Source organism: Heteronotia binoei, chromosome 2, assembly GCF_032191835.1.
Source record: "Heteronotia binoei isolate CCM8104 ecotype False Entrance Well chromosome 2, APGP_CSIRO_Hbin_v1, whole genome shotgun sequence".
In the NCBI taxonomy this organism is placed as follows: domain Eukaryota; kingdom Metazoa; phylum Chordata; class Lepidosauria; order Squamata; family Gekkonidae; genus Heteronotia; species Heteronotia binoei.
In genome coordinates, this window is record NC_083224.1 from 57,890,559 (window position 1) to 57,912,615 (window position 22,057).

The 22,057-nt window shown below is 41.3% G+C and overlaps 1 protein-coding gene across 1 annotated transcript in view; it reads right to left on the minus strand.

Annotated features, from left to right (window-relative positions):
- Positions 1 to 22,057, minus strand: part of IPO9 (importin 9) — a 72,674-nt gene extending 50,617 nt beyond the window's left edge. Inside the window, exons 1-2 of the mRNA XM_060231076.1 lie at positions 21,739 to 22,057; positions 455 to 516 (exon numbers count right to left, since the gene is read on the minus strand). Coding sequence (XP_060087059.1) covers positions 455 to 516; positions 21,739 to 21,877 — 201 coding nt within the window. The 5' untranslated portion in view covers positions 21,878 to 22,057. The remainder of the gene's footprint in view (positions 1 to 454; positions 517 to 21,738) is intronic.

Sequence of the window (22,057 nt, forward strand, 5' to 3'; positions counted from 1 at the left end):
ATTTAATGGATGTTATCTCTAGCATGGAGGGGGGCTAGGAGTTTCTTGCTTTTCTTGCCTAAACAAACCAAAACCAGTCTACTGAGTTAAGCTTTTACCATCTTCTCAAAAACAGAAGCTTACCATTGAGTTAAGAAGTGTCACTAATAGCTTCCATTATTGTCATGTTGCTGTCAAATGCTTTAATTATAGGAATAAAAAACAACAAAGATTTGTTCTACTGTACTACAGCAAATGACTGAAGAGTATCTTAAGTTTTACAGTGCCGGGATATCTGCTGGCTTGTAGCAACAACCTAGCCTCATTAAAATTATGAAAGGAGGGAGGGAAAGCTTGTATTTCAAGAGTGTACAGTCTCTCCACTAAAGTCACTTACTAGCCTTTGTAAGGAGACTACATTGTAACTCAAGCATTATATTAACTCCTCCTGTCACTTCAGTTGAAAAAGAGTCACCTGACGAATGGCTAGTGCTCCTTGAGGATCTACAGTCAGTTCTGCCAAGTGAACACCAAATTCTGAAAGAAAAAAAAGACAACAAACCGATAATACGGAAACCAGTATAAAAGATCACAATGAACACAGACAAAAAGTGACAATTTAGTGCACAGTGTATTCCCAATCTCTCCCATGGATTGCTGCCACCCAAGATGGACAGACCACAGCTGAGATCCCAGACAAAATGCAATCCACTGGAGAAGGAACTTGCCAAGAAAACCCCATGGACAGTAACAAAAGGCTAAAAGATGAGCTCCTCAGATCAGAAGGTGCCCCATATGCTACTGGAGAAGAGCAGAGGGCAAGTACAAGTAACCACAGAAAGAATGAAGCGGCTGGGCCAAAGCTGAAAGGACGCTCAGCTGTGGATGTGTTTGATAGTGAAGGAACAGTCTGATGCTGCAAAGAACAATATTGCATTAGAACATGAAATGCAGGATCTATGAATCAAGGTAAACTGAATGTGGTCAAATAAGAGATGGCAAGACTGAACATCGACATCTTGGGAATCAGTAAACTGAAATGGATCAAATCAGTCAGCTCCAGCTATATGTTCAGTTCATCAAGATGACAGAAGAAATAACGCATAAGGAGAGTTAAATAAAAGCTATTAATATATTTAAAGTGTTAGATATTTCAACAAAACAATTGGGAAGGCAAGAAATTAACAAATTTAGCAATTGATACACTTAGACATCATGGATGCAATTATAAAATATTTTGAAGATACTACTAAATGAAAGTGCACATAGGATGAAAATATCAGATTCTACTGCTCATCCTTCCAGTGCTAGTAATTCCCAATCCCCCCCCCCAAAAAAAATTTCTATACCACCTTTCCACCCTGTTCAGGATCCTCTAAGGTAGCAAGCATTAAAACATTTAAGACATTTAAGGGTATTTAATATATATATATAAATATTTAAAACAATTAAATAAAACAATACAAACATAAAATATAAACACACAAAACCAGGGCTTTTTTTGTAGCAGGAACTCCTTTGCATATTAGGCTACACCCCCCTGATGTAGCCAATCTTCCAGGAGCTTACAATAGGCCCTGTAAGAAGAGCCCTGTAAGCTCTTGGAGGAATGGCTACAGTAGGGGGTGTAACATGCAAAGGAATTTCTGTAAAAAAAAAGTCCTGCACAGAACACACACAAACAGGGAGGAGGGCTACTGAGTGAGAGAATGCCAAACAAAACAAAAATAGTCTTTACCCACTGGCAGAACAGAGAGATAGAGGAAGACAAATGAATCTTCCTGCGGAAGAGTTCCATAGTGTCATGACTAAGAAGACCCTTTGACCCGATTGTTAGGGCTTTCTCTGGTAATGAGCATACCCTGTCAAGTTGCCACCTATCTAACCTCAAATGGATGAGCCACCTGAAGCAGGGCTTCTGAAGATTGACCAAAATGGTCACTGTGATAGGCCTTTTATAGCAACCTAGGGGACTCATGCAGCCCTCCTTTGATTCTGGGGAACCAGGTTTGTTTTAGATGATAAACCTTCTCCTCAGTTACTGGGTATTCTTAAGGTAGCAAGTATACAGAAATGGCTTTGCTGTAGTGAGGTACATTTTGTAGAGCACATGTAGAATATGGAGATCGAGGCAGGATTTGTACATAAACACAGATTTATTTATTTACAGGCTGGTTTCAACGAACAGATCAGCAGCACAGATCTCCAGTTAATCAAAGGAGAAACCTGGCTAAGGCACATAAATTTAAGCTAGTTATAACTTCAGGGTGTGGTTTGAATTTTCTTTAATACTTTCAGGCACAAACAGACTTTCACTGTGTAGGCCAGGGATGGCCAAACTTGCTTAACATAAGAGCCACATAGAATAAACATCAGATGTTTGAGAGTCACAACACATGAATGTCAGACATTTGAGAGCCACAAAACATGAACATCGGATGTTCAAGAGCTAGGAGGGAGGGAGGGAGGGAGGGAGGGAGGGAGGGAGGGAGGAAGGAAGGAAGGAAGGAAGGAAGGAAGGAAGGAAGGAAGGAAGGAAGGAAGGAAGGAAGGAAGGAAGGAAGGAAGGAAGGAAGGAAGGAAGGAAGGAAGGAAGGAAGGAAGGAAGGAAGGGGAGGGAGAGGTGGAAAGAAAGCAACTTTAACTTTAAATGCATTCTCCAAGTCACTATCTGGCTTGGCGAATTGATTTAAAGAGACAAATGCTTTCTCCAAGTCAGCTGACATAAGAACATAAGAGAAGCCATGTTGGATCAGGCCAACGGCCCATCCAGTCCAACACTCTGTGTCACACAGTGGCAAAAAATTTTATACATACACACACACTGTGGCTAATAGCCACTGATGGACCTGTGCTCCATATTTTTATCTAAACCCCTCTTGAAGGTGGCTATACTTGTGGCCACCGCCACCTCCTGTGGCAGTGAATTCCACATGTTAATCACCCTTTGGGTGAAGAAATACTTCCTTTTATCCGTTTTAACCTGTCTGCTCAGCAATTTCATCGAATGCCCATGAGTTCTTGTATTGTGAGAAAGGAAGAAAAGTACTTCTTTCTCTACTTTCTCCATCCCATGCATTATCTTGTAAACCTCTATCATGTCACCCCGCAGTTGACGTTTCTCCAAGCTAAAGAGTCCCAAGCGTTTCAACCTTTCTTCATAGGGAAAGTGCTCCAGCCCTTTAATCATTCTAGTTGCCCTGCTCTGGACTTTCTCCAATGCTATAATATCCTTTTTGAGGTGCGGCGACCAGAACTGCACACAGTACTCCAAATGAGACCGCACCATCGATTTATACAGGGGCATTATGATACTGGCTGATTTGTTTTCAATTCCCTTCCTAATAATTCCCAGCATGGCGTTGGCCTTTTTTATTGCAAAAGCACACTGTCTTGACATTTTCAGTGAGTTATCTACCACGACCCCAAGATCTCTCTCTTGGTCAGTCTCTGCCAGTTCACACCCCATCAACTTGTATTTGTAGCTGGGATTCTTGGCCCCAATGTGCATTACTTTGCACTTGGCCACATTGAACCGCATCTGCCACGTTGACGCCCACTCACCCAGCCTCAACAGATCCCTTTGGAGTTCCTCACAATCCTCTCTGGTTCTCACACCACCCTGAACAATTTAGTGTCATCCGCAAACTTGGCCACTTCACTGCTCACTCCCAACTCTAAATCATTTATGAACAAGTTAAAGAGCATGGGACCCAGTACCGAGCCCTGCGGCACCCCACTGCTTACCGTCCTCCACTGCGAAGACTGCCCATTTATACTCACTCTCTGCTTCCTATTACTCAGCCAGTTTTTGATCCACAAGAGGACCTGTCCTTTTACTCCATGACTCTCAAGCTTTCTAAGGAGCCTTTGATGAGGAACTTTATCAAAAGCTTTCTGGAAGTCAAGGTAAACAACATCTATCGGGTCTCCTTTGTCCACATGTTTGTTCACTCCCTCAAAGAAATGTAACAGGTTAGTGAGGCAAGATCTTCCCTTGCAGAACCCATGCTGAGTCTTCCTCAATAACCCGTGTTCATCAATGTGCCTACTCATTCTGTCCTTGATAATGGTTTCTACCAACTTTCCCGGTATTGAAGTCAGACTGACTGGCCTGTAATTTCCCGGATCTCCTCTGGAACCCTTTTTAAAGATGGGGGTGACATTTGCTACCTTCCAGTCCTCAGGAACGGAGGCAGATTTCAATGAAAGATTACAGGTTTTTGTTAGAAGATCCACAAGTTCAACTTTGAGTTCTTTCAGAACTCTCGGATGTATGCCATCCGGACCCGGTGACTTATTAGTTTTTAATTTGTCTATCAGTTGTAGGACCTCCTCTTTTGTCACCTCAATATGACTCAGGTCTTTCAACACCCCTTCCAAAATTAGTGGTTCTGGGGCGGGCAAAATGTTCTCGTCTTCCACAGTGAAGACGGAGGCAAAAAATTCATTTAGCTTCTCAGCCATTTCCCTATCCTCCTTCAGTAACTGACAGGGCAGTGGGGGCTTCAAGAGCCACACAATGTGTGTGAAAGAGCCACATGTGGCTCTCGAGCCTCCGTTTGGCCACCCTTGTCCTAGAAAGATAGGGGCGAGTATGCAGGGCTTTCAGTGCTTCTCAACAGTTGCATGCATTCTGTTGTCTCTTTGGTCTGATGTGGTTGACCTAATCACTTCTCCCTCAAACCACTGTGAAACATTTGCCCACAGATTGGGTAAAAAGTAGTTTATTGCCCTACCTTGCAGGGGGGGAAGTCAGTCAGTCAGTATTTATTACGGTCAAAGTCCAACATAAGGTTAAAACATCTCTTAAAGGCCATCTTACATCCATAAAACTCAGAACACTAAAAAGCTATTCAATAATTCCAAACATTTCCACTTTCTAATAACTATGGTACAAAATTTTGCTACTGCATAAGACGCAGGTTTCTGCATATCTTCTAAGAGATATTTCCAGAGTACTTCAGACCTAAGCTTCATACAATACTTCAGTGGTACAAACTTAGAGAGGAGTGGAGTAACTCACAATGCAAAAGGGGCGGGAGGAGATCAGTAGAAGGTGAGGCTGAAACTGCAACAAAGCCACAGACGAAAACTGGAAGTTTCACTGAGAACTTAGCTCTCTCTAACCAGATAGCAAAAATTAAGGTACATGAACTAAGACAACATAGGGTGTATCAGCTTGCAGTTTCCTCTCAAGTACTGGGTATGTTTGCTATTTTGCTTGAATAAAATTAGGGCATTTTTAACTTTTAAATTCCATAAATATGTCAAATATTGCAATTTTATATGCTAAGTAAGTTGTGAGTGATGAATTTTATGTTGTTAAAAAAAAAGTAGTCCCCTGTGCAAGCACCAGTCATTTTCGACTCTGGGGTGACGTTGCTTTCACAATGTTTTCACGGCAGACTTTTTACGAGGTGGGTTGCCGTTGCCTTCCCCAGTCATCTACAGTTTCCCCCCAGCAAGCTGGGTACTCATTTTACCAACCTCGGAAGGATGGAAGGCTGAGTCAACCTGTTAAAAGCAGTAAAATTAGTTTAGGTTGGATAAAACAATAACCATTGCATATATTTCAGTCCTGCCCAACATTTCTGTCCCCTCCATGCACAAAAAAATCCAGAAATGTTATATCTCTAACTTCCTGCATTTTAAATAAAAAAGGGAAAAGTAGTCCCCTGTGCAAGCACCAGTCGTTTCCGACTCTGGGGTGACGTCACATCATAATGTTTTCACAGCAGACTTTTTTTTACGGGTGGTTTGCCATTGCTTTCCCCAGTCATCTTCATGTTACCCACAGCAAGCTGGGTACTCATTTTACTGACCACAGAAAGATGGAAGGCTGAGTCAACCTTGAGCCAGCTACCTAAACCCAGCTTCCTCTGGAATTGGACTCAGGTTGTGAGCAGAGTTTGGTCTGCAATACTGCAAGCTTACCGCTTTGCGCCATGAGGCTCTTCCATTTTAAATTAGCACTGAGTAAATGGGTAGATAGTATTTTCTGCAGTGCTTACTACATGCTTATCAGATTTAGAAAGTTTGCCATGGCAACTTTTATATTTAAGTGTTGTCAGTGGCATGAAACCTATAATAGTGGCAAATGAGGAAGTGTGATCAACAGCACCAAGTGCAAAAACCATTAACAACAGCAATTCATGTTACAAAGACAGATATCAAGTTTCCGTTGAAAGCTGGTTCACGTCAAGGTTTGTAATCAAACACATAATAGCTATTTGTCAAGGGCCAACTAATTGTAATATACTAACAACTTAACTTGTAAAGTGCTTTAACAACTACAAGCCTTCTGAAGCTAAGATTCACAGGATTATATGGCTTAGTGTATTATATTATATTCGATTCTAACCTGTATTATAACAAATCAACAAGTATTGAGCCAAAGAAATTCATTACTCCTCAAGAAGTATTACAATTTTAATATATGGACAGAGTACTTATTTTTTAATTCAGCTGCCAATTATGTATGTGTGTGTGAATATATATGTGTGTGTGTGTGTGTATATATATATTGTGTTTTTGTTGTTTTGTCTGTATTTTGTGTATATATATATTTTTTTCTGCTGGTATGCTATGCTTATACACAAAGAATGATTGCAGATACAGTCATTGATTGCTTTATTTGTATGTTTTTATTAAGCTCAATAAAAAGTTTTTGGATTAAAAAAAAAGAAGTATTACAATTGTGTTACAAGAGACTTAATAAGCCTAGAGAAGTTGCAACTTTGTAAAATGTGAAAAATGTGGGCAAAGTATATTATTTTCAATAATATATGATTTATCCTAGTCATTTTTCATTGATGAATTGCAAATTATATTATCCATACCACATGACTGTGGCATATGTGCAACCATTTGCAAATTGTAAGAACTGGGACTGTCAATGGCAGGCTAAGCATAAGAATTTAAGAGCCCTGCTTGGTCAGACCAGTGGTCCATCTAGTCCAGTATCCTGTCGCATACTGTGGACAACCAGGTCCTCTGGAGGCCCAACAACAGGGCATAGAGGCAGAGGCCTTCCCTTGATGTTGCATCCTGGCTCTGGTCTTCAGAGGTGGACTGCCTCTGAATGTGGAAGTTCCCTTAAGTCATCACAACTCGTAGCCACTGACAGATCTATCCTCCATGAATCTGCCTGATTCCCTTTTATAGTGATGCTTGTACCCATCACTATGTCCTCTGGTAGCAAATTCCACATTGCTGTATAAAGGAGTATTTTCTTTTGTCCATCCTGCTGGACTAGATGGACCACTGGTCTGATCTAGCAGGGCTCTTCTTTTTTAAATATAGTTTTTAAAAGACAGATACAGAAAGTAAAAAGCAATTATATATTGGTAGGTAATAGTTTTATATACATCATAAACAAAAAATGGAAAATGTTTTCTCCTCAACACCCCCTTTATTACATAAATAAAATAATTTTGTTAGGATAGGTTTCATATTCAACACTGAATATTTAAAACTATTTCTCATTCTTCATTGAAGTACATTTATATACAAAATTTTAAACTACTTCTCATTCTAATTTATCTCTTGCTTCTTTTCACACAAATACACATTCCATCTCTCCTCAAATTTCATAACTGATCTGTCTCTCAAATAAGATGTTAGTTTCGTCATCTCTCTACTCAAGATGGAAGTAGAGAGAGAAAAATTGCTTTTGGGCATAGGGAGAAAAAGGGGGTAAAGATGAGGTGCAGATAAATTTGTAGACCAGGGATAGAGCAAAAGGGAGTATAAAAGAAAGGAATGCCAAAAAAGCCAGGGCAGTGCAGAGACGGAAGGGAGCATGCAACAAGCTACAAAGAGGTGAACAGAATGTGTTAAAAGGAATACACAGTTAAATTTGAATGGAAAATGCTTTCTCATGGTTCACAGCCTCCTAAATTAGTAAAAACACCTCTGTGTCCTTAAAATTGTACTCAGTTCTGCAAAATGAAGATACAACTTAACATACCTTTTGAAGTCCCACAAGTCTGTCTTGGTAACTCTCTGTTTAATTTGCACCTGAATTCACTGGGCAAAGTCTAGAATGGTATGCTACCAGTGCACTAATGCCCTAAACAATCCTTTTCATTTGATCCAGGCTTTGAGTTATTTGTTCGCACTTAGTGCTTTCTTACAGCAAGAGAACAGAATCAGGTAAGATATCTCAAAACTATGCTGATATAACGATAGCCGACATGGTCTGTTAAACGTTTCCATTCCCTCAGTGTTAACAGTTCACCTTTCCCTACTGTCCCAAATGCATACCCAGAGAAGCAAGGTCCTATATTACCATACAATTCAGAACTAACAACTGTTGTTCATGACTTCATAGCATTGAGGCTTGATTATTTTACAACATCTATGCAGAGTTGCTCTGAAAACAGTTCTGAAGCACAGAACGTGTAGCCCACTTTACAAGCTATTGCAAGCACATACTAATGTTCCAGTGTTCACATTAGTTTTGTAGAGTGTTCAACATAATTCAAACTGCCAATTTAAAGCCCAATGATTTGGGTCCTTCATATTTTGGAGAGAGTTCTCATCCTTATGCCACAAGGCAATCTACAATCAGACAAGACTAACTTCTTGACAGTGCTGTCCTCTCATACTTGACCATATAGTAATGTTGAATGTAGAGGCATTATTGGGAGTTCTAAAGCAAAGAAGTAGCAATCTTCTTACAAAGGCGCAAAAACAATTCAAGCCTTTTTTTGGGTATTGCTAAGCCAAACATAAATTGGGTAGGGATGAAGGGTACTTTTCAACAGTTCTTTAAATCTTATTTGAAAAAATAGCTTTAACACAATATTTTACTGCCCATTCTAAGACATGGGAGATAAAGAAGAAACAAGAACTGTAGTTTTATCAGTCTGGAGCTGCCGAGTATTAGTTGCTTGCTCAATATATATAGTCCAATCATGTGAACACCACACACAGTTGAAGGAATTCTCTAAGGAATTATGACTCTCTGTTCCCATCTTTTCTCCAACAGTTCACTAAAAGTTACAAGAGAACAAGAAGAAACTGGTATATAATTCCAGTTCTGTGCAAATAAATTAGGTTTCTGATTCTCATTCAGGGTGAAACGAAGCTGCAACAGGTAGACTATGGTGCTCCATAAACAGCTATGTGCCCTTATCAGGACCAAGAGAAGCACCACACTTTATTCAGCAAATCTGACAGCTACATTGATGCTACATGAAACCTCAGCAAATGTGTAAGATGTAAACAATCACATGTCACCTGAACCATCTACATATGTCTCTGGAACTCCAATCAGAGTTCCCAGTCATATGTACATGCAGCAACCAAATGTGCTATAAAATGTGGAGATAACCAAAAAAATTTTAAACTCAGTGAGCTCAGTGAGACAACTGACTTTTGGGGGTTGCCCTTTACTAAAGCCACATGATGTAGCAGATGTCACAGGAATAAAGTGTAACTTACAAGACATCTTACAGGAACAGCTGGGGATTCATACACACCATTAGCAGTTCACAGATAGCTCAGTGGAGCTGGAAATGACTAATTTTTCAAGCATTTTCAATTTAATCTATATAGTAATTACACATAATTCATAGGAGTTATCTGTTAATCAGGCTGATATTATTTTATATACTAAATACATATATAGCTTTAATTCAATAGGTGGTATAACTGAATAATTTTAGCTCAAAAATATGAGCCAAATTTCAAATTATTATTCAAAAATCTTATACATTTACCCATTTGTCTCAATAATGGAACTGAACAGTCAGCTAGTGCAATCAGTAAAAATGTGAATCGTCTTGCCAGCTAAACCCATATTTATATTCTTCTCATGAACCTGTCTACTTCATTTCATTAGAAATACAATAAATGGAGCACACAGTATAAAAAGCTACTAATGTACAATATAAAGAATACAACTTAAAAGTTTTGATTTTCTTTCTTCAAATGCTTCTGATGTATGATGTGACAATATTCCTTGCAGGAGCAGGATCATACCAAGCAACATTAAAGTTCCGCTCATTATAAAATATCTAGAAAGTTAAAACTGGCACATAGTTTAGTTATCTCAAGCTACTCGTGGAATCAAAGTCAAGACCATTAGTTTAAAAAACACAAGCCATTTGTGGAATCATAGCCAAGACCATTAGTTAAAAAATCTGAACAAACTGCACAACTGGCCTTTATTTGAATGCAGGCTCCATCAGCAAGGCTCAGTAAACACCACATGCTCAGGGCTGAGTCTTGATCCCCCGAGGGCTCCCCCTTCGCAGAAGAACAATGTCTAGGTTATACTGGAAAAGATCCAGAAAACCTCAGGTAAGAATAAGAAAGCAATATCTCTTTGTCAGCTTCCAATTTAATGGAATTATTATGTGACAGTAGATATAACCCTAGATTATGAAATAATAGATACCTATGAGGGCAGTACAGTTCACAGTTCTTAATAACAGATAAATCTATCTCCCTTGACCATCTCCTCCTGCAAGCAGACTGTCATATTAGCTAGTCTACAAGCCAATCTTTACTTTGAAACACACTTATTCAGCATATGCACACAAGTCTAGTAGAGGATTATGATGTCCTAAGTAAGCTTTATAGTAGGAAGCAAGTAAAACATGATATTCAACAATATTTCCAGCACTGATGACAGGTCACTATATATTCTGAATAAAAAATACTTAAGGTAGTTATAAAATGCAAAAAATATATCCAAAACCAATATTCATTATATATGGTTATATTAGTGACTTGTTGGAAAATAACCACCAAAATCTTTACAAAAAACAAAAACAAAACAAGACACCATTAATAATCAAAAGCAACATAAAACAAATATATTTAATCAATGAATGCCACTATCTTCACAAAGAAGTAGAGCATGAAATTACTTGTGACTTTCTCTTTCCCAAGTTATATCATAGTATCTTACCACCATGCATAGATAAGGACAGCATTTAACTAATGGACCACACCAGCTTTCACTGTACCTGGTATAGGATACAGCCCATAATAACTGCATAGCTATGACATTAAGAACAACCTTCTATACCTTGGGCCTCTTTAAACAAACCAACAGTATCCTTGAACTTCTTTCCTTTCCAACAACAATAAAAATAAAAGTGTCACAGATTATATGGTAGGCACTTTGGGCTTGCCATTGCATGTGCATTGGGTTGGATGCTACAGGTGCTTTTGAACAGAAAACAGCAGCCACATCCACACTGGTATGATACAAATTTGACAGTCACTGTTAAGACATCTTAACCTATACTTAAACTGTCTTAGGTACACATCTAAATATATATTATATACAAAATGACTCTAATAAAATAATTTACTGCTAAGGTCAAACAATCGTGTTATCATAGTAAAAGCAATGAACTTCTACAACAGTGGTGGCCATACTGCAGCTTGGGAGCCACATGTGGTTAGAATCATAGAGTCATAGAATCATAGAGTTGGAAGGGACCTCTAGGGTCATCTAGTTCAACCCCCTGCACAATGCAGGAAATTTACAAACACTTCCCGCTAAATTCACAGGATCTTCATTGCTGTCAGATGGCCATCTAGCCTCTGTTTAAAAACCTCCAAGGAAGCAGACCCCACCACTTCCCGAGGAAGCCTGTTCCACTGAGGAATCGCTCTGTCAGGAAGTTTTTCCTAATGTTAAGCCGGAAACTCTTGATTTAATTTCAACCCAATGGTTCTGCTCCTACCTTCTGGGGCCACAGAAAACAACTCCACACCATCCTCTATATGACAGCCCTTCAAGTACTTGAAGATGGTGATCATATCACCTCTCAGCCACCTCCTCTCCAGACTAAACATTCCCAGCTCCTTCAACCTTTCCTCATAGGACTTGGTCTCCAGACCCCTCACCATCTTCATCACCCTCCTCTGGATTCGTTCTAGCTTGTCTATATCCTTCTTAAAATGTGGTGCCCAAAACTGAACACAATACTCCAGGTGAGGTCTTACCAGAGCAGAGTAAAGTGATACCATCACATCACGTGATCTGGACACTATACTTCTGTTGATACAGCCCAAAATTGCATTTGCCTTTTTTAGCCACCTCATCACACTGTTGACTCATGTTCAGCGTATGATCCACTAAGACCCCTAGATCCTTTTCGCACATACTACTGCTAAGACAAGTCTCCCCCATCCTATAACCATGCATTGGATTTTTCCTACCTAAATGCAGAACTTTACATTTATCCATTAAAATTCATTTTATTGGTTTTAGCCCAGATTTCCAGCCTGTCCTGTTTCTGTCTTCTTCTGTGTTTGCAACCCCTCCCAATTTAGTATCATCTGCAAATTTAATAAGCATTCCCTCTATTCCTTCATCCAAATCATTGATAAAGATGTTGAACAAAACAAGTCCCAGGACAGATCCTTGAGGCGCTCCACTTGTCACTCCTCTCCAAGAGGATAAGGAAACATTCACAAGCACTCTTTGGGTGCGATCTGACAACCAGTTACAGATCTACCTAACGGTAACAGGATCCAAACCACATTTTACCAACTTGTCAACAAGGATAGTATGTGGAACTTTATCAAAAGCCTTACTGAAATCAAGATAAACGATGTCTACAGCATTCCCCTGATCCAGCAAGGTAGTCACTTTCTCAAAAAAAGAGATCAGGTTAGTCTGACATGACTTGTTCTTGAGAAAACCATGCTGGCTCTTAGTAATCACATCCATTCTTTCTAAATGTTCCAGGACTGACTGTTTGATGATTTGTTTTAAAGCGTTTCCAGGTATAGATGTCAAGCTGATGGGTCGGTAGTTACCCGGATCGTCTTTTTTCCCCTTCTTGAAGATGGGGACATTTGCCCGGTTGTTTCACACATATTGTGTGGCTCTTGAAGCTCCAATCACCCTGCCAGCAGGCTTGGAAAATGAATTTAAAGTTAAAGTTGCTTTTTTTTTACTTCCCCCTCCTGCATCTATTTTCCTCCCTCCCCTCAAACATCTGACTTCATGTCTTGCGGCTCTCAAACATCTGACGTTTATTCTATGTGGCTCTTATGTTAAACAAGTTTGGCCACCCCTGTTCTACAATAAAGAAAGTGTGTCCAGGTGGGCAACTGTGTTGGTCTGAAGAACAAAGTTTGAGTCCAGTAGTACCTTTAAGACCAACAAAGTTTTATCCAAGGTATGAGCTTTTGTGTGCATGCACACTTCCTCAGATACATTGAAATGGAAGTTAACAGTCCATACATATAGACAGAGAGGGCCAGATCTGACACAAATGAGACTTTGTGGGGTCAGGTCATGTATGTCATAAAATGTAATGTGAGGTAGCAGAGATATAAACTTTATAAAGGACGCAGACAAACACTATCTTTTTAAATGCTTAAAACGCTTGCAGTATGACCTGCTGACTATCCCCGGGCCAAAAGAGGCAAAACTCCAGAGTACTCGTACTCGGGCTTTCTCTGTCATGGCTCCACAGCTGTGGAATCAGCTTCCAGAAGAGATGCGGGCCCTGCGGGACTTTGAACAGTTCCGCAGGGCCTGCGAGACCATCCTGTTTTGAATGGCCTTCACTGAGTAGAACTGCTGAATAAAACTTGCCATCCGGGTAATAGCACAAAAATATTAATTTTATTGTTTTTAGAATTTTAATGGATTTTAATTAATTGTAAATTAAAATGTTATATTATACAATGTATGTATTGAATTTTTGCTGTTAGCCGCCCTGAGCCTGCTTCGGCGGGGAGGGCGGGATACAAATAAAATGTGATGATGATGATGATGATGAACAGCAAATTAATATATAACATAATCAAGATGTTTTAACAGATGCAAAGACTAAACAGGAATAGCAAACTATATTTATATGGTCCCTTTAAAAGGCTTGGGCAAGGTGCATTGTGTGAAAGTGAGGTCCAAACGATGAGTTCACCTAGTCAAGAACCCCATTAAAAGAATCAGTTCAGTAACTGGGGAGGCTGGTGGGGTCACAAACCGCAAGCCAAAACAAACCTCTATTTTCCCAGTTTGTGCCCATCCCTGTTCCCCACAATGGAAGTGGGCCTGTTCCAATGGCTGGCATCACACAACTGGCCACAGTTTTTCTGGGTACAGACTGCTGCAGGGGAGGAGGGAAAGCTGAAGACAGAGGGTCAGATAAAGGTAGGTTGGTTGTTAGGTGGGAAGGAGAAAGGTTCACAAAACCAGGTTAGGAAATTTCTAAGATCTGGGGATAGAGCAGGAAAAGGGGAGATGCAACTGGAGATAGCTCACCTTGAACTGATTTCATAATTATGGATTTCAAGCAGTAAATAATCAATCATTAATTTTTTGACATATCTAAAACTAACCTGAAAAGTTATTAAGCTAAAATGAAACCTTCATCTGGGTCGTAAATATTAAGGTCAGCAAGAATGAGCCTTTATGTAGAAAACCATGATTTAAATCGAGTCTTGCTGACTGGTGATTTAAAACGTGATTTAAATCAATTTGATTTAAATCAAATCCACCCTTCTCCGGACTCTTGTTAGATAGGCAAATGTAGAACCTTGTGGAGGATGAAGTTACAGTAGGGATATACAGATGCACAACTGAAGTTAGCATATGTAAGGGGTAGGATATGCAGATATTAGCACCTATAGAGTATTATAAATTCAAGATGAAGGGGAACAAAATTTAAGACAATTCAAGCCCCTCCAGAAACTAACAGGGATCTCAAATACTTACCTCAGGACAGGTATATTTCATCCCTTACATACGTTAGTCACTTCAGTTATATCTCTGTAAATTCATATTGTATCTTCTTATCTCATTTTATCCCCCAACCTAGTTTAAAATTTTGTCTAACAGCTGGGTGTGTCTCACACCCTAATTGATTATTCTTTGAACAGGATCCTGTTTTGAAGCAGCCTCTTTCTCTGAGACCCTTCCCTTCACCTTAATGGAATTACACTCTTGTGCATCTGATGGGTTGAGCTCTGAGTCGCAAAAGCTTAAAAATGTCTCTGGACTCCTATTTTATTCAACTACTAGGAGTAAGGCCCATTGCGAAGAAAAATACAGTGGGCTCTAGAAAGAGGCTCTGGGCGAGTGCCCACCACCCACCCACCCACCCAAGTGAAGGCACTGACTCCCCCCCCACCTCAAGGAGAGCTATCTCTGCCATCTGGAGAGCAATTGTAAATCTGAGTGATCTCCAGTGGTTCCCCAGGAGGAAATGGCATTGTTCTTGTCTGAGGTCCTATCCCACCTCACACCCCACCTTCTCTAGGCCCCACTCCTTAAATCTCCAGGAATTTCCTAACCCTTTATCTGCTCCTCTGACTTCAGGCAACCTCCTTCCCTGTATCTGCCCCTCTGACTTAAGGTTTCCATTCTTCCCCCTCCCTGCAGCCTGTACATAGGAAAATGACACTCTTTTTCACAGTAGGGGGGAGACCAAAGCAGTTCACATAATTCTTCTCTCCACCCATGTGATCTGAACAACAACCCTGTGAGGCAGATTAGGCTTGAAGTCTGTGACTGGTCCAAAATCACCCAGTCAGCTTCCACAGCAAGAACCTGTGTCTGGCAGACTCTACTCTGAAGCCCTAACTTTTATGCCCTCCTCAAATTCCACCACAGAATCTCCAAGAATTTCCTACCAACCTGGAAAGGTACCACTAAAGGCCTCTGGATGAGTGCTTCCTCACCCTTGCTGTCTTTCAGCCCACCCAAGTGAAGACATTCATTCCTCCCCCCACCTCAAGGGGAGCTGATATCTGCTATCTGGATAGCAGTTGTAATTCTGAGTGACCTCCAGCCCTCACCTGGAGATTGGCAACAGTGGTTTCTCCCTCAGAGGCCTGAAATTTAGGAATTTCTCACCAACCTGAAAAGGTACCACAAATAGCCTCTGGGCGAGCCCCCCCCCCCCAGCTTTGCTGTCTTCCCACCCATCCATGTGAAGGCATTAATTCCCACACCACCACCTCAAGGAGAAGTGATCTCTGCCATCTGGAATTTCCTAACCTGAAATTGGCAACCCTGCAGTCACTAAATAGGAAAGGGACAGTCTTTCTTCACAAGACAGGGCAAAGCAGCTTACATCATTCACCTCATTCCTCTCCTCGCTTTTGATCTGAACAACTACCCTGTGAGGCTTCCCTATCTCCTTCTCAGGCAACCATCCTGGGCAAGGCTGAAGGGAGGAGGGAATGAAAGACAGTAAAGGTGAGACAGTCATGCCCTATGAAGCAGTGCCTAACTCCCTGGCTATTACAGCGGCCTTCGCAGGCTGCGTGCACTGAGAGGCCGTCTGTGGGCCTTTTGTGAGACCGCAGGAGCTCTGCAGCCCTTTCTGAGGGCAGCTGACAGAGAAGAGCTAAAGATGTGGCTGTCTCTGAGGTAAGACTGCTTGTGATAGTGTATTCAACATTCCTGGGCCTGCAGGAGGCAGGGGCAAGGGTCAGCCAAAGGAAGGGCAGAGATGGTGACCGATGTGTGATGGGCCAATAATGTGTTCCCACAGTAACTGCCAGAACTAAGGTTGGTTGTTTTACTGACAGAATCAGCTTTGCTGGCTGGCAACAGCCACTCAGGCGGGAGGGAGGAGTGGACTCAACCAGTGGCACACAAGTACTCTTTGATTGATAATTTGACAGACCAAAGGCTTGTACTGTACAGTCCCACTGAGCCCCAATGAATCAGGATGGTCAGATTTGCCACCACGCCAGGAGAATTATACTTGATGATGATTACAGTGTAACTATGAGCCTTAGATTAGGAAAAAAATGTGGTTATCTTCAGGGGTAAACTAGTGTCAATCCACCTGCATTTTCAGTTTCAGTATAACACAACTTTGTACAGTCAACCAAAGAATACAAATAATATACAACCCACAACAAAAATCAGATCACAGAGCTTTGAGCAGCAAAGTAAAAGCTAGTTTGATCAGAGTACTTCATAGTGACCTCATGGAACATTACCTCATGGAACACAGCTTGGCCTTGCTACTAAAACTGGAAAGGTGATGTGTCCCCAAGCTCCTCAAGTAGCCACTCCTACAATGAGCAAACCTCAGTTATTATTTAACAGGAGTACTGCTCTCTGATCCTCTGAGCAGCAATCAGCTTCTTATGGTCTGAACAGTTCACCCTGAAGCTTGGAGAATCTACATGGCTTAGCCACACTGGATCAGTCAGAAATGTTGCTTCTGTAGTTGAGGGTGTTTGTGCTATGTGTATAACAAATTTATCCTAATTTTATTTTATTTGGAATATTTATATCCCGCCTTATCTGCTCAGACTCTAGATGACTAACAAAGCAGCAACAGCAGCAAGGACATAAAAGCATCATTAACATCTATATACAGTTAATAACAAGCCAAACTGCCAAAATTGTTTACTTCCACCAAATGCCCTCTGGAATAAAACTGTCTTACACTTCGTCCTAAATGCAGCAGCCAAAGGATCCCTCCACAATCATCCTGGTAGGCCATCCCAGAAGGACCTACAACAGAAAAAGCTCACTGTTGCCATATGAACTATACTAAGAGATAATACCATCAGGAGAAAGAGGAGTTGGATATTCCTTCTACTCTGAAGAAAAGAAGACATCTTAGAATGGGTGATTCCCACCATTTAGTCAAGGAGGCAGGACATGATTATCAGTCTCCTGTCTTCACCAGTGGGAAATACCCTGTCCCTGAGTTTAGTACTTCCCAAAGCCATGGATTAAAAATTATCTACCTCCTGACTGTACCAGAAAACAATCGCTATTTGAAGAATGAACAGTGAAGGAAGCTGCAAGTAACAACATATAAGAAATTAATTAATAAAACCTTAAGAAATCAACCAATTAAGGATTCTCCCCCTTAAGATAGGGAAATTTTAAGTCCAGCAGCACCTCAGAGATTGATAAGTTTTCCACAGTATAACCTTTTGAGAGTCAAAGCTCCTTTCATTAGATTCGTAGGAATGGAAATCCCTGAGTTCTACTATCTCAGAAGATGAGAGGGGTGCTGAAAAAGAGAATCAGGATGCAAAAGTACAATGCAAGTACATACAGCAGGCAAGAAGTGCTTAGGGGCAGAAAATCAGCATCTGTAGTGAGATAATAATCCTATGCCCCTATTCAGTGTGTGTGTGGGGGAAAGGTGGGTTTCATTGTTTTGCTTTCGTGAATTAACTCAGCAATCTCAATTCATAATCTCCCTGTAAAGCCTCTCTGTTTGAGGACTGCCACACTTAGGTTGGCAATGGAATGTCCTGGAAGATTAAAGTGACTCCTTTCTTTCCAACACCCCTTCCACCTTCTGACTGGGATATAAGGGCAAAGGGATCTTTATTTATGCTCACATCTGATGAACGGAGCTTTGACTGGAAATCTCATTGGTCTCTGTGGCGCTACTGGACTAAAATCTCTCTCTTCTACTGCAGACCTCCAGAAATTATTGGCCTTTAAACAGTGTCTTCCCTTCCTCAGCCTAGAAGGAACTTTCATTCTCTTTTCTCACTCTGAGAGGCAGGGCAGTTTAGTATGGAATGTTCAAAAGTAGAATTTCCCAAGTTGGGTTGGAAGGCTGATGTCTAGTCTGATTGTACTATCTGCAGCAATACACTCCAGACAAAGGTTAGATTGACTGTGGTAATGCAATTTTTTTGTAATGCACAGGTTGAAGCCCATGTAGACATTATACAATATTCCTCTACTGAGTTACTGATGTTACACACAAATGAAGCTGATTATGTTTTAGGACACAGAAGGTCTAGTGCAGCGGTATCAAACGTGTGGCCTGAGGGCCAAATCAGGCCCCCAGAGGGCTCCTATCAGGCCCCCAAGCAACTGGCACTGCCTGCTTCCTTCTCCCTCTCTCTTGCTTCCTTCTGCATCAGCTTGCTTTGCCAGGCTTGCTCAATCGCACAGCAGAGCTATTGAGCCAAGCCTCTCTTCCTCCTGTTGGCTGAGGATCCTCCCCCTCCTGGTCCCCTGGAGAAGGAAGGAAAGAGCCTTAAGTTTCCTTCACCCAGTTCCCTCGATTGCATGGGAGAGATACAAAGAAAGCACCATTAAGACCAACAAGTGCTAATGTTGTAAGCATGTTTTATTTTAAGTTTTTAAAAAATATTTAATTGTGTTTGTGTCCTTTATAAAATTTATACCTCTGCTACCTGGCATGACATTTTATTACACACATCGCCTGGCCCAACAAGGTCTCATTTGCATCAGGTCTAGCCCTCATGACAAATGAGTTCGACACCTCTGGTCTAGTGACTAGCATGCCAGAACAATACCTGATTGAGCTACCTGATTAATGTGCAGGACTCTCCCCTACTGCAAGAGGAAGAAATAAAACAAACGATGGTTGAACATTCTTCCCTGGTTGGATATATTCCCAAGGCTCTTCTAAGAGAGCTTGGTACTAGAATTAAATCAGTTCTGAGTATAACCAGGCTTTAAAACAGAGGCCCTTGCAGACAGACAGACAGACCCATTTCCATTCTAACATCTTGTAGGCTGAAAGCACCACTATCAGAAAAAGGTTTGAGAGGGAGGTCTATCTTAATTACAGATTTCTTCAGAAAGCTTGAAATGCTTTCCTAGGCAAAAAACACAGTGAGAATAACATTTGAAGTAATTTAAGTTACAAAGAAAACATATATTGCTTTTCATTATTTAAATTACTTATTTAAATTATTAAGATTACTTTATTACATTATTTATTTATATTACTTTAGAGTCCTTAAACACTTATTCCCAGGGCTTTTTTGGTAGGAAAAACCCCAGCAGGAACTCATTTGCTTGTTAGGCCACACCCCCGATGGCACCATTGTTTCACATAGGGTTTTGTTGTAGAGAAAGCCCAGCAGGGACTCATTTGCATATAATGCCACACCCCCAATGCCAAGCCAGCCGGAACTGCATTCCTGTGAGTTCCTGTTCAAAAAAGGCCCTGCTTATTCCTATGTGAAGGGCCTAATGTTATCCTTAAATAACCTTTTCACAAAGTCAATGAGCCCTTCCCAGGAGTCCATGTGGTTTCTTTATGCATAGCTGCTGGAATTCTCAAAAAAGCAGCCAACCAAACACAAAAAGATTAACACTTCTGCCTTTCTGAGCAAATCCTTAGTGAAGCTGTATCTTTGTATTTCCAGAGAAAATGAGCAAGAGACAACAGTCCCATAAGAAAAGGCATCTGAGCAGAGGCCTCAAAGCAGATGGCTAGATGTCAAAAGAAAAGTCCCCTTAATGTGCTAAAAACTAACCAAAGACAGAAAAAGTACAACACATAAAAAGAAATATTGGGCCTTCCCCTGAAATAAGTACCACAGCATCACAGAAACGCTATGCTAGTCATGACATGAAGTGAGGTGAAGGCTATGACAGAACAGTGTAGCGGCAAAGTGAAAGCTGGACAAAGATTTGGGCGATCCTGGTTTAAATTTCCACTTTTCCATGAAGCTTCCTAGGTGACCTTGAGTCAGTCAGTCATTCTCAGTAGTACAGTATCTGTTTTGCATGCAGAAGATCCCAGGTTCAATCCCTGGCATCTTCAGTTAAAAGGATCAGGTAGTTGGTAACATGAAAGACCGTGACCCAGAGTCAGCCAGAGTAGGCAACTAATGGTACAGATCAGCAGACTGAAGACATACATGGTAGCTGAAGACTGTATGTTGCTGTTAGAATAAAATAGGGAAGGGAGAATCAGAGATCCAAGTGCCTTGGAGGAAGCATGGAATAAAAACGTACTGGACAGATCAACCTTTTTGACATAGCCCTTCTACTTGCATTACACAATTGCATCATGGTGTCGTGTGGGCAGAACTACTCATAAACTATCATTGTGAGATCATAAGAAATCTATACTCCCTGCTTATGTAGGGAAAAGCCTGCATTTTCAGGTCTGATTTAAAAATTTGGATTTACTGACATCACCACTCTTCAACATATTAACTTAAACTATGCAACATATTAACTTAAAAGTACGTAAACAGGTAGGTCCTCCCCATTTGTAATATGTAAAGGAATATTCTTCATGAGCATGTATACATTCAATTCTAATACAAGCGCTGAACAGAACTTTAGATTTCTGATTCAACAGGAAGCTCACTTTAACAAGTAAGGAGCAAGATCCACCATTTGAAAACACTGCAATATAAACTTAAACGCTAAATTTCATTTGGTTCCATTATTTGTATTTTACCATCTTACTAGAGACCACCCTTATCAACTTTTCCTATTAACTTACAGGGATACACAACCCACCCAGAATTAACAAATTTTCTACGGTGAGCTCAAACACTGCCCTTCTCCCATTTCAACTGTGCTATTCTTCTTTTCTCACTTGGAAACTCTTTGTGGCATTTTACCAGGAAGCTATCAGCAGGACAGCAAAGGCTCAGCATCCTGTATCACCAAAAGGAACCCTCAACTCAAGGAATCAGGAACTGCACAGTCCAAGTGTCAAACCGTACAAGGTGGGTGGAAGAACAAGAACTGCAGTTATGGACAAGGATCCAGTTTGTGCCAGTATCTCTTGAGAGGCCAGCACGACCTGGAAAGGAAAGTTAGCCTGGGGATCATTGGCAGGGGGGATGGGGGTGGAACCCGTCCTGAACCTCTGAAAGGAATACGGAGCCGGCGTCCTGCTCGTTTAAATCCACATCTCCCTTACCGAGAAGGGGCTGGGCGATGAAGAATAACTCCAACCCGGCTTTTTTGCCTCATCTAGAGAGACTTGAAATGCAGGAGGCCAATATCCAGGGCACAAAAGACTCCAGCAGAGGCTCTCCCACACTCACCCTCAGTCACCTCCAGCACCTTCACCTGCTCCTCAGCGGCGGCACGCACCCCCTGCACCGGGCACAGAATCCCGTTCAGGGTCTCCACCAGCGCCTCCTTCAGCCCCTGAGCCACGGGGCCCGGCCCCGCTCCCGACATCCCGCCTAGCCCTCTAGTCAGTGTCGCGCCGACTGGGACGGAAAGGGGGGAAACCGAAGGAGTCTGCCAGCGAACCCAAAAGAGAAGCGGAGTGGAGGGTGGGGCGGAAAGGCGGCACTAAGCGGGCTACGGTGGCCGCCACTGCGCGCCAAACGCGCACCCAACTACACGCTTGCGTAC